This window comes from Octopus sinensis, linkage group LG13 (assembly GCF_006345805.1).
Source record: "Octopus sinensis linkage group LG13, ASM634580v1, whole genome shotgun sequence".
Classification (NCBI taxonomy): Eukaryota; Metazoa; Mollusca; class Cephalopoda; order Octopoda; family Octopodidae; genus Octopus; species Octopus sinensis.
In genome coordinates, this window is record NC_043009.1 from 27,493,236 (window position 1) to 27,508,235 (window position 15,000).

Below are 15,000 nucleotides of genomic sequence, written 5' to 3' on the forward strand. Positions count from 1 at the left end.
CAGTAAGCAATGGGAAACCAATGATGCATCATTCCCAAGAAAATTCCTGAATTTTCAGACTTTTGCATGCAGGTCCATAACTATAAACAGCTGTAGGCATGGCATTAAAAAAAGCGTGATAAGCCATATGAAGTGTAAAAAAAAAGTAAGTCAGCAGAGGGTTTGTCATTTCAGGTGAATACAAAATGCACAAAATAAGGATCAAACATGAAATATCAGAAGAAATTACAGAGAAAAGAAATGCTAAATCATATTTTGGCTTCATTTAATGTCAGTTTATCATGCTAGCATAGTTTAGATGGGGAGGTTAAGTCATATTTTGGTTTAATAAAGGTTTTCTTTTGTTCATTTAACATTTGTTTCTCAAGAAAGCATGGGTAAGATGTGAAATTTATTTGAAGCAGGATTTCATGGCTTGTCACCAATCCTTGTTTTCTAAATAAGGAATGCTTTTATTCCACAACTCTTTGAAAGAGCAGAGTGATTGGTGATTATGTCAACAAGTAATATCAACATTATCATCATTTCACTCAAGATAAAAAGATTAATGAGCATAGATCTGACATGTAGATACTTTTGTATGCAGATTTACAAGAAAATGTCAGGGGCTTTTCACAGGCCTTAGCGAACCATTAATTTGATTATCATATTTATATATAAGTGATGCGATTAAAATCTCCTCATTGGTAGCATATATATCTATCACAAGTTTAATCTCTATTTCACACCCCCACATGAGAAATTGCTTTAAAAATTGATGGGTATTTGTTGGTTTACAAACCAAACAAAGGTATGCTTTAAATGTAAGCACTTTCACTATGCACAGAAGTAAACTATACCAAGTTGTTTTAGAATTGGATCTTGTTTTAGTGTTGATTTCATATGTAAGTTGTAGAGTGTCTTGGCTGAATGCCTTATATTCTGTCAACTCAGCTACTTGCCACTCCATTTGTGTAAAATTCATTATGAATAATTTTCAGCTTTCTCATTACGTCTTTATATAACTTTACATATATCTATGGATATATTTCCTTTTTAGCCACACTCATTACTGTTGGTTGCCTCTTTCAGTCTCTACATAGTAATCTATCCAAATATATTGCTATACTTCATCACTCCTTCCATTTCATCTCTCACTCTCTCTCTCTGTCTCTCTCTTCAACACTTCAAAAGTAACATTGACATAGAAATGATTTACAAGGGGCAAATATTGATACTGTTCTCTATAGACAAATCCAATCAAGATTATAAACACGATCGTTTTTCCTAGCAGAAACAAAGGGAAATGATAATTCTCAATATAAAAGTAAACTGTTATATTTAGATCAATCGTTTGGTCAAATGATTATGCAACAACTTTTAAGCAACCGATATAATAAACAAGTTGACTAATCAGATTCAGAGATGGGAGGAGATAAAAAATAAAATGACAGATGGACAGATAGAGAGACAGAGAAATAGATGGAGCAGCAAATGGTTTGATTGGAAAATAGCTGAAGGATTATTTAAACAGACAGACATACTGATTGACCAACACGCAGTGTATAGAGGATATTCTCTTCGCTCCTTTGTGCCACATGGGCTCAACTCTCCTCCCCTCTTCATCTAACCCTCCCTCTCCTCTCTCCCTTTTGCACCTACTTCCTCCCACCCATCTCTCCTCTCTTGCTATAACTCCTACTTCTTCTCTTCACTCCTACTCTCCGTCTCTCTTCTCTTCACTCCTACCCACTTTCTCCCTTCTCTCTCTACCTTCATTGTCAACCCTCCCTCGTAACCCCACTCCTACAAATCCAACCTTGTTTCTTTCTGTGTTCCTTTCTGTGAAAGAGCATAGGCACAAAACGTTAAAGACTTTTTCACTTCCCAAGCATTAAACATATATATCTGTTTGTTGTCTACACTACCTGCCTTCGTCTTTTGTTTTTTTTGTGAATTCTCCCCTATAAGTATATATATATGTATATATGTGAATCACTGGCGATTTTCTTCCTCTGTCTTCCTTTTCTATTGGACTTTCCTGATTCTGAAGAAGAGCTCTGCTCGAAACGTTAAACCACCTTTCTTTCTTTCCCTGACCGTCTGCTAATACTTTACCTGTACCACCTCCCCACCTTGTTTTTCTGTGTTTGTTCTTTGCTTTCTTGGGATTTACTACATATGTGTATATACATATATATATATATATATTATATATATATATATATATATGTGTGTGTGTGTGTGTGTGTATGAACACACACAGGCACACACATGGATAAATAAAAAATTGACAGTGATTCTGATGCTGTTGACATTGAAGAAAATTATAATCCAAGAAGGAATACAGGTATATTGAAGTTGAGTGTCAAAAATAATACTTAGAAAGCTATTTTTACATACAGTTCTGTTAGAGGAGTATAGGTTTTCCCAGTTAATTTTGTTTACTAAAGCAAAACATTTCAGTTATTCTCTGATCAATTATTCATATGCACATTTTGTGGTATTGCATCCCTAGTGTCTGTTTCTTATCGCTGATATATATATATATATATATATATATATATATATATATGTATATATATGTATACATAATATGTATATATATATATATATATATATATATATATATTATATATAATATATGTATTTATGTATATATATATATATATACATATATAGAAATATATTCTTTTATTTATTTATTTATTTCAGTCCTTTCACTGTGTCCATGATGGAGCAGCACCACCTTTAGTCGAAAAAAATCAACGCCAGGACTCATTCTTTGTAAGCCTAGTACTTATTCTATCAGTCTCTTTTGCCGAACTGCTAAGTTATGGGTACGTAAGTACACCAGCATCAGTTGTCAAGCGATGTTGGGGGACAAACACAGACATACAAACATATATTATATATATATATATATAGACATACACATATATACAACACTCTTCATTCAGTTTCTTTCTACCAAGTCCACTCACAAGGCTATAGTAGAAGACACTTGCCCAAGGTCCCGCACAGTGGGACTGAACCCATAGCCATGTGATTGGTAAGCAAGCTACTTACCACACAGCCATTCCTACACCTATATATACATTACACACACACACACATATATATATATATATATATACACACACACACCCTTATATATATGTATATATATATATATATATATATATATATACACACACACACACACATATATATATATATATTCATACACACATATTCATACACATATTTCAGGAGACTAGTGGCAAAACTACCAAATTTTAGATTGCTGAAAGTATAGAAACCATGTTTCAGAAAAGGATAATTTCTCTACCAAATTTGTTCAAATTTAATGAGTCCCATTAATTAAGAGTTAAAAATTATTGAGGCTCTCCTACACATACAGACACACACGCCCTGGAGGAAAATCATAATTGAAAATCAATTTTGAAAACAATATGTTTTCTGAGAGAAATTGGAAAATACGTGTTTAGAATGTATTAAACTGGTAAAAGGAAGTTTATTGAAGCAAATATCAGTTATTTTTATAAGAATATTAATAATTTGATAAGAATAGCATTAAACAGATTGAGGAAATTTTAGTTGAGTGGGCATGTATTTATACATAGGACTAGCTGGCAGTAAGAGAACACTGAACATACATCAAATAAAGATTTTTCAATGCCTGGAAGGCCCTTTATATTGTAGTTCACAATTTCTGTTACCTAGGTGATATAATCTGTAGTGGTGGTAGGTGTTCTGAAAGCACAGTAGCCAGAATAAGAACGGAATGGAATAAATTCAGGGAGACATTACTTTTGCTGGAAACCAAAAGGACTCTTTCACAAATTGAAGGGAGAATTGTATTAGGCTTTTGTATGAAATATGATTTTGTATATCACTGAAATATACTCTTCTGAATGAGAAGGATTTGAAAATGCTGGAATTAAATTAATCGGTCATGCTCCACTTGATGTGTAATGTTTGAGTCCAAGGATTACTGAATAAAATGAGTTGAGACAAACACTGAAGACAACAAGAACTCCTTGAAGTGTGCAAGAGAGAAGACTTTGCTATTATGAGCATTTGATATGTATGGAGGGTAGCAGTTTTAAAGAAGTACCAAGTGGTCCAAGTGGAAAGAATCTGTAGGAGGGGAAGATTGCAAAAGACATTAGAGGAAGTGGAAAACACTGATCTGAGGAAACTGAATCTCAAAAATTGACAAGTAACTACAATGAGTGATGGGATGTTGTGCTGAAGATCTATCCAACTCACATAGAGAAATGGAGAAAAGGTAGAAAATAATGATGCTGTTGGCACACACACACATACACACACACACACATTATATCACATCACATAGTTGTATGTATCTAGAAATTTGCTATGTCATTCCTGTATCATGTTGGAGCAAAGGGTCAGCTATGTCATAAGATAAAATTATATTCTACAATATGTATTGAATACGTTTCTCATGTTTAAAGATATATATGTATATATATATATCATCATTGCTTATATAATATACATACCTACCTACATACAGACATACATACATACATATATGTGTGTATGTATATTGGTATTCATACAGAATCTGAACATATATATATTTATGTATATTCACACACGCACACATACACACATATTATACATATATTTATATATACAGGACACCTGAGGTAGATCATAGAATATAGTAATTGAAATATAGTGTAATTAGTAGCAGAAAAGATACAATAAGCATTCCTGAAATACCAAATATATTTAATAAAGCAAGTTGCTTCATATAGTCTTATTCTTACTTTTGTATTTATTAGTTTCTGTAACCAGCTCAAATTTACTATGTTCATCCATATGTTTGTACTCATGTTAATATCTATATTCATGAAATGTATATTCCACAGCGTTGAAACAAACATAATTAAGAATTAAGTGTAATATCATGAAATCTCTTTGAGAATAATGTTGCAATCGAGAAGGTGAATCTCGGTGAGCTTTTTGTGTGCACAGTTTGTGACAGACCTTGCTTTTCTTTTGCTGGGCTCATGGGAGACGAACCTCCACCAATTATTATGCATATATATCTGTGTACACCTTTCAATGCCGTGTATGCCATAAGGTCTGTAAATCTAACAGAGGCCTCAAAAGATATTTTAAGATTTTTAAAGATCAGAACTTAACTGTACCTTTTTGGTGATCCAAATTAGATATAGAATCTATGCGGATGTCTTTTCAATACGTTTTCTGGTTTTAAAAAAATCACAGCAAATGCCATGATGCATCCAAGGCATAAGGAGGTGGCCAGACTCTGCTTAAGGAATAGACAACCAACCATATATATATATATATATATATATATATATATATATATATATATATATATACACACAATATAATTGAAACAGCTATAAGGGATAATGATTTGCTGTTGATAATAAACTCATGTATATACATATGCATATATATATATATATGCACACATCATAATGTTGGTAGATGTAGTTCACCAAAATATGCAGCCAGTAATAGAAGCAAATAAGCATTGGATAAATTGAACCTCCATCATCAGAATAGAAACAAAACCTTAGATTTCAGATCATGATGCAGAGAAGTTTAAAGGTGGAATCATGATCTGTAATCTAAGATTTTGTTTCTACCCTGATAGCAGAGGCTTGATTTGTTCAATGTTTATTTGCTTCCATTACTGGCTGCATTTTTTTGTTGAACTACATCTACCAACATTATGACAGATCTTCAGACTCCAGAAACAGCTATTGGGCTTATTATGCACACATATATATATATGAAATGTGAATATATAAAATCATAAAATGCTTTGGCAAGACAGGTGCCTAATCTATTAAACAGAATTGGGGGGAAAAAACATTCAGATTAAACACTAAACTAAAGATTTTGGAAGCAACTAAGAAATTAGTTGCAAACTCTAACACATTTTTAGGTATCATGGTTCATACTAGAGAAATCCAATTTCAGAAAATGTTCTTGAAATAAAAACCTATGTCTCTGGCAAGTTTGTTTCCATTTCTATAACTTTTATTGAGAGCTAAGAATCAGAGAGGAACAAACACGGAGAGAAACAAACTCATCCAAATCATATACACATACACAGATAAATACAAATAAATACACATGTATGCACACATATACACAGACACACAGAAATTGGGTATAAAAAAGTAATGGAATATAAGTTTAGAAAACAGTATGATTTCTGATAAAAACAGTAAAGTATTTATTTAGAAGATATTAGCTAGTAAGGAAAAATTTATAGAAGCAGATATTAGCCATTTGTAGAAGAACATTAACTATTTGCTGAAGAATTGTGTAAAATATGCTTAGGTAATAACAAAATAAAACAAAACATAAAAACAATAAAATATAGAAGTATAAAAATAGTAAAACATAAAACTTGAAAATATGTTTGGATCAGATCATGTGATTTTGATGTGTTGGTAAAATAGATAAAATATATTTACAAAAAGCAAAGATAATATGAAGAAAATATTTTTTAATGGAATGTAGAAAACAGAACAAATTATTGTTTTTTAAAGAAATATGCTTGAAAGTTTTAACCTACTTGAGAAAACCTCTATGTGGTCAGTTGACTTTCTAGAGTTAGCAGCCAAATCTCCTCAAATCATATCCTACCATCTTAAAAAGGGAAGGACACACTGATTAATGCAGTCCTAAGATGGAGAATGACACACCTGGAACACCTTTGATTATAGGTCTGCTTGATCAGAGCTGACCTTGGGCTAAACAACAACAACAATAACAACAACAACAACAGCAACAACGACAATAACAATAATAACAATAACAACAACTACAGTAGCTAGTTTATCGAAACATAAACAGGCCTACATTAGATATGTGTATGTATGTATATGCCATGCGGCATATATAAGTATACATATCTGTACATACTTCCATATATATATATATATATATATATATATATATATATATTATATATATATATATATATCAGAAAGAGCAAGGCACAAATTAAAGCATTTCTCTATGTACACGTAAGTTATAAGAAGATCTTTTTATCTATTTTAGATACCCTTATTAACATCACTAAATACAAAACAGTTAAATTCTGATGTTCCATATTCTACAGAAAATTATGTAAGACATCTTGCTGGAAGTTAATGTAAGCCAAAATTTATGAGTGAAATCAGAAACCAATATTTCAATGTGAAGTCTAAGACCTCTTCACCATAACCCTTGAATTCTTCAGCTTGATCATAAACCCATTAGCTGCCATAGAATATTATAATATATGGTTCCTTTGATCATAACATAGACATTAGCCAACTTGTTATAACCTTAACTCCTTCATGGAATCATTGATAACTTATTGACCCACCGTCCAACGAGTATATTTCTAAAATAAAATTTTAAAATATAATTAATAATAAAAGATTTCTTATTTTTAAAACAATAATTCCTTTGCTACTTTTTTTGTGTCATTATCACTTTTTTTAATAAGAAATATTTACAGAAATTTAATGAAAATACTTAACGAAATTGATAAAAAGCAATAAATATTCAATCATATTTTATTGATATAGTTGGAATATCTAATGCGAAATAAATTTTTGGTGAATGCTAGTTATTGCATCACTTATTTGGTTGGAAATTAGTGAGAGTTGGCCTTAAATTACTATATTCTTCTTAATTCATTTCACTAACTATTCAGTACTCTTAATATCCTTAATATCCCTTGTATATTCACACAGATCTCAATATTGATCCCTTTATCAATCCTTGCTATAAACCAGTGGTTCCCAACCTTTTCACAGTGGTCCCCAACAGTGGGTCCCAGCCCTTTTATTTAAATGAGTTTTCCCATGGACCCCTTTTTATATGCTTATCCTTATGTATATATATGTAATTTTGAATTTAGTTCATGGACCTCCAGTACTACCTTTGCTGACCACCAGGGTTCTGCAGACCCCAGGCTGGGAACCTCTGCTATAGACTCTGATGAGAATACTAATAATACTTAAAATGACAATTATTTAAACAAAATTTGTTCAATAAAAAATTATTATTATTGTTGTGGCTGCTGCTGTTGTTGTTGTTGTTGTTGTTGTTGTTATGATTATTATTATCCTTTTGGAGATCGATAAAATGGGTATCAGTTGAGCACTGGGGTCAGTATAATTGACTAGACCCTGCCCCACAATCGACTATACCCTGCCCTGCAAATTTCAGCCTTTGTGGCAATAGTATAAAGTTTTATTAATGTTTTTTGAGGTAGTGAGCTGGTAGGATCACTAGCAAGCTGGATAAAATGCTTAGTGGCATTTCATTTGTCTCTATGTTCAACTTCTATTGAGGTTGACTTTGCCTTTCATCCTTCAGCATCGATAAAATGAGTCCCAGTCAAGCACTGGGATTGATGTCATCAACTTACCCCTCCTCTCAAAATTTCTGGCCTTCTGTCCAGATAAGAAAGGATTATTCTTATTCTTATTATCATCATGATTATTGTTATAAGAGTAATGAATAAGCAGAGTCATTAGAATGTCAGAAAAACTGCCTTTTGGCATTTGTCCCAACTCCCTGTGTTTTGTGTTCAATTCCTGTCAAAGCCTAATTTCATGCTCACAAAATATAATACCAGTGAAATACTGAGGTTTGCATCATTGATTATACATACACCCTCTGACCCTCAAAATTGCTGACCCTTGTTTAAATTGGAAACATCTATTATTTTATTTGTTTTCAGTATTTTAATAAATATATAACTGTGGCTACCATGGAAAAATCCTACTAGAATTGTCAGGAAGCTGGTACCAGACAAGAGATTTGACACATAATTATTGTAAGAATATCAGAAATGATGAACTTGATGTTTAATCAAAACAAAATATATTCCTCAAGATTTTACATTTTTGAATGGCATCAGTAACTAGTTATTGGAGAAAGCAAGAATGAAATATTTCATCATTTTATCAAAATGAAATACATTATTGGAAAATATTAGTGAAATAACCGCTTTAAAAACAGCTTCATTCATTGCACAATACGACATAATATCAATTATAGAATTTCCAAGAAACTAAATTAGTTGCTAAAGGTGGTAAGTATAAGTTGATTGTTTACACAAATTCTGTTATTCACTCATTGAATAATGAATACAAATATGAACTAGTATCAACCAGTACAAAATTAGATTTTTCTGTTAAACTACATTTTAAACAATATATATTGAAATAGATAATCATGCATAAAATAAAGTCTACTGCTTTGGAAATGATGAAATATTTAAAAAAGTATTAAAATAAGACAATTTTAAGCATACTAAAATCATATGGACATAAATTAACTTATAGTCTGTTGTTAATATAGATTCAAAATAGTAACAAGATTCCCAGAAAACTCTAAATGTCTTATGTGCTGTTCCTAATTCAAATATAAATTCATTCACCAGAAATGTCATCATTTAGAAATAAATGTTAAATGATATCCTTATTTGATAGTCATGTAATAATGTCCTTATATAGTGACCCTAACTGATATCACATCTGCTGATCATATATATCTTCATGTAGTTAAGTTAAAATAAATTTCAAAGATGAATTTTTTCAAAAACAAAACACATTATCGATTATTTAAATAAAATGGTAAATCAATGACCACAACTAATTCTTCACAACATCACAAGATAAACACAAATTTATAAGCAAATAAAACTTGGGTGAAAACTTTTTAAAGGTCAATATATTTCTGGACAAACATTTTAATCTAGAACTATTATTAGTGATAACACTTCTAGTGTGAACTTGTCTTTCAAGAGTAAGCATTTAGACAACGTTACACATTTTACAATGATTTTACTGTAAGATTTGAAAATTTTCTGTCAAAACTAAGAGATTAGATTTATCTTAAAGACATTTTATCTGGACAAACATTTGTAAGACATCGAAAAAGACAACAAAAACAAGGAGGAAAATAAAACTGAAGCACTATCACAAATCAACCCTAACACAAGCTTATAAGCTGTCTAACAAAAAAAAATAGTAAGCAGAAGCAAGCAAATGAAAGCAAAAACACACTCAAATGAACATGAAGAATATGAAAATGACAAAATGACAATGAGGTGGGGATGGTGGTGGTTGTAGTAGTGGTGATGATGATGATGATGATGGTGATGACTTAATTAAGGAAAATCTTATTAACCTTGCTCAAGAAATTAAATTATCACATTTAGATAGATCCATAATACCTAACAGAGAACTTTAGAATTTTATCAGGCTGGTCATAATGTCCAATAATAATAAAACTATCATAATAATAATAATAATAATAATAGTAATAATAATAATAATAATAATAATAATAATATAATAATAATAATAATAAAGATAATTAATTGCAGAAGATGGTAAGTTTTAAGTTGAAAAACTTTATCAACTTGAAAACACCTTATTCTTTTGAAGCTCTAACTTAACTGAAATATTAGAATTTTAACAGAATTTTAATTCTTAGATTCTTGCAAATCATAAATGGCACCCATAGTAAAATGTTGAACTTGTGGTTACTTGAGGCCACTGGGTGAAACCTGGAACAGCTTGTATAAAACAAAGCAACAATAAAATAATAATAATAATAATAATAATATTATGACAGCTGCTTGCATACTGAATGTCTTCCACAATAACCTAACATTCAAGTACCTAGGGTTATAATTTTGTGGAAACAGATCCTGTGACACCTCTGGTGACAAGTTGCTGTCTACTCTCACAGAATTAACCAGAGCACATATGATTGAGAGCTCTGAGAATTAAAATAATAATAATAATAATAATAATAATAATAATAATAATAATAATAATAATAATAATGATGATAATAATAATAATAATAATAATAAGAAGAAGAAGAATAGTTTTGCCTAGGTATAAAAGGTGGGCTACAGCAAATATTCTGCTCAATACCACAGATTTGCTTGTCAGTTGTTTGACCATAACCAGTTGAGCACGTCCCTTAGTAGCTGACGATATATACATCTCTAATCACGAGCAGAAGTAGTGGGAGAGCATCATATCCATGTGTTGAGAGGAATTCTTTGGGATTTTGATAATTCACCTTTGGGAACATGGGTGTTTAGTTCAACATCCTTAAACAACCCTTGTACAGGGACCTTTTGAGTGGGATAGGCTACTCAACCTGAAGAAAATTCTGACTGGGCCCCACCTGCAAGGTCATGCACTGTTTACCTTGATATGAGATCACCATGTTGCGCACATATGGTTGTAATGCATGTGCCTGGTGTACCCCTATCAGACGGGTAGTCATGTTGGGTATATTGGGCTTCATATATTTTACCTGTGTCACTTTGATGGCATCCACTGCTCTCTCACACAATAATAATGTGTCTGATTTAGGTACAAGACCTACAATTTCAGGGATTGGATGTTTTTCTTTGTTGTCCCCAAAAGGAAAAGGCACAGTTAGCTTTGGTAGGATATGAACTTTCATTGCCAAGAGTCAAGAGTATATATATATTATATATATAATGAACCTAAATGGGGAAGTATGTGTCTGTGTCTTCATTTAAATTTGTATTCTGAGAAAGTTGCAAGAAGCAGTGGTGTTGTGATTTCTCCTGCCAACAGATCTTTCACTGAAGAGGAGTGAAATAAGAAATCCTTTACTTGAAAAACAGGTCAGTGTTAGTGATAGGAAGTGTATCTGCCTGTTAAAACAAAGCCTTAGTGATATATTCTTCTAAATCATGCTGGCATGGAAAAATGAAAGTAAAAACGAATGCAAAAGGAACAAAACGTCCATGATGTTTTAGGCATGGAAATTCAAATAGCTTTCCAAAAAGAACATCAGAGCATTTGAAACTAGACAGAAAATTTGAGCCCAGCCATTGCAACGTCTCATTGATAAATGGTGATGTATGATGATAATGATGATATTAATGATGAAGAGGACGATGATGCTGATGATAATGTTAATGATGAGGATGATAACGGCGGCGGTGGTGGTTTGTTTGATAAGCAATGTGGATTTAATCTGAGATATGCAGATTTAAGCGCTGTGTGCAATACCTGGAATGTAACGGAAACAACTTTGAACTAGTTTATCAAGTCTTTATCTACTTAGATATGGCATACTAATGATAATAACGGTTATGATAATAGTAATAATAATAATAATAATAATAATAATAATAATAATAATGATAATAATAATAATAATAATGATGATGAATTAATTTAAAAGGAAAAATTGGTTGTTAAATTTATAGCCAAACTAGATGCAAACACTAAGAGGGGAGGGAAAAAAACAGAGGAAAACTGGTTGTTGTTATTGCTAGCAATATATGTAAAACAAATAGAAAAAGTGTGATGTGGATAGGGGTGGGGATAGGGAATTAAAGGAAGAACCAGAAGCAACTGATAAAGATGCATAAGGTGCAGTCAGATCTCAAACAAAACACCCAGCAACCAAGCAGTGAGTCAACAACAATGCATACTTTTCCTTCTTTGGGACCATTGGCGACATTGGTGGCACGAACCGAGTTCTCTTTGAGGTTGGTAACGTTTGGAGTAGTAGTAGTAGAAGTAGCTGGACTACCAGGAGTAGCAAAGTTAGGAACATTCTTATCTGTAGTAGGAGTAAGAGGAGTGGTAGAAGTAGTATTGGTAGGAGTAGATAAGTTGCTAGTATTGACTGTATTGGTGCTCGTATTGTTGTTGTTGGTGGTGGTGATGTTGGTTGTGTTTGGCGCACCATTGTTGGCTGTGTTGTTCTCTGAGACAGTCGTGATGGTTGTCGTACAAGAATTTAACCCCAGGTCATTTTGATCTTCCATTGGTGCATAGGAAACAAGTGAAGATGTAGCTGGTGATGGCAAATTGGAATGGTTTTTCCTGCCTGTAAACGTCCCAAGGTGCCTACCATTGCTGATAATGGAATCCCCTCCAGGGCTATGCAGAAGAGAGTCACCACCACCAATTTGATTCCGCTGGCAGAGATAACAAGGAAAAGGGTTCAGTAAAAATGGTACAAAAAAAGAAAATAAATTATATGTTTATGTGTGTGAGAGAGAATGTGAGTGTGTGAGAGTGTGTGTATGTGTGTGTGGGTGTATGTGAGAGTGTGTGAGTAAGTTTATACATACATGTATGTAGGCAATCATGGTCGTATATTCAAAGAGATTTCATGATGTATGATATATATATGGGCATCTGTGCATATGTGTGTATATATATATATATATATATACAAACACACACATATATATATACAAACACACACACACACACACATATATATATATATATATATATATATATATATAGATAGATATATATTTTAATTTAATCTGATTTTTCTCATTTCTATTTCATTTAGCAAAGCAAACAAGAAACTCAGAGCAGTGGTGAAGTCACATCGCAGGTTGGAAAAAAAATCACTGAACTTTACCACATAGATTGAGTACTATTGTCTCACATTTGTAAATCAAATCAAACACGCACACACACACAGACACACACACAAGCACACACACATACACATTCATATAAGAGTAAGTCAAAAAGTAATGCCATTTTGTTGAGGATAGGTATAATTACCAACACAGGTACATGTATCATACATCAAAATGAAGCTTATTATGAGTTCAATGTTTTTCCTTTTGGCAAGAAATCGACCAGAATGACACCTTGAGCATCCCAAAAGACAGTCGCCATGATTTTTCCAACTGACTTTTGTGTCTTGCACTTTTCCAGTGGTGATGTCGTAGAGTGGCGCCATTCCATTGACTGCCTCTTTGATTCCCATTCATAATGATGAACCCATGTTTCATCAGTTGTTACAAGCCTTTGAAAGAAGGTGTTGTCTCTTTGAATTTGTTGTGAAGAAATGGCTCAAAGAACAGTCAACAGAATTTTACAGGGGCAGGGGTACATGCTCTCATTCGAAGGTGGAACATTGCTATTGAGAGAAACGGTGACTATGTTGAGAAGTAGGGATGTGATCCACAGAGGACCAGCTTCATTTTGATGTATGATACATGTTCCTGTGTTGGTAATTATACCTGTCCTAAACAAAATGGCATTACTTTTTGATTCACCCTTGTACATATACACACACATAACATATATGTACATATGTAGGCACGCATAATTTCAGATATGAGAGTAGCATTTTTTGATAGAAAATTTACAAGTAATATGATTTTGATTATTATTGGGGTTGCAATGTTCTTCATTCAGAATTAAAATTAATTAACATGAAAAGAATTGCCAAATGAAAAGACTGAAAGATTGAAATGAAATTTCTGCCTAGTTTTTCCATTACATTGTCCTATCATGATCCTCAGAAATCATGAAATTTCATTGGTTTGTTATTTTGTTTCTATTATATAAAATAAAACATTGGAGGAAAATTGAAATAAATATAAGATATATATATATCCATATTATATATGTACATGTATGTGTATGTGCATACGTGTGTGTGTGTATATATATATATATATATATATATATAAAATTAATATATGTGTATATTTATTTATGTATGTATGTGCATGTGTGTGCTGTGTGTGTTGTGTGTGTGCATCAGCGTATGATAGAAAATATATGATGAAATGATTCACGATTCTCTAATTATTTCACTTGGCAAAAGTTATGCATAACTGAATCTCATATGAGAAACAGAAAGAATGGTAATACGGGAAGAATGACATTCCAAGAATTGTGAATCTGTAAATAACCCAATAATATTCCCAAGTATAATATATATATATATATATATATGCATACGTTCAAACATGTATACACACACACACACGTGTATATATACATATATGTATAGATGTATGTATATATGTATGTACATATATGTGTATATATGTGTTCATGTGTGTGCATATATATATATATATATATATATACATGCATACATATGCACACACAATCACACAGTTATATATATTACATTGACAGATATATATATATA

General features: G+C 31.9%; 1 protein-coding gene across 13 annotated transcripts in view; it reads right to left on the reverse strand.

The window, feature by feature from the left end:
- The window catches only part of LOC115218437 (protocadherin-11 X-linked), a 457,497-nt gene that overhangs the window by 89,168 nt on the left and 353,329 nt on the right, over window positions 1-15,000 (reverse strand). For 9 of the 13 annotated variants that reach the window (XM_036508273.1, XM_036508274.1, XM_036508269.1 and 6 more), the window contains one exon: window positions 12,509-13,000. The exons of the other annotated variants lie outside the window; for them this stretch is intronic. In XM_036508273.1, coding sequence (XP_036364166.1) covers window positions 12,509-13,000 — 492 coding nt within the window. The remainder of the gene's footprint in view (window positions 1-12,508; window positions 13,001-15,000) is intronic. 13 annotated transcript variants of the gene reach the window in all.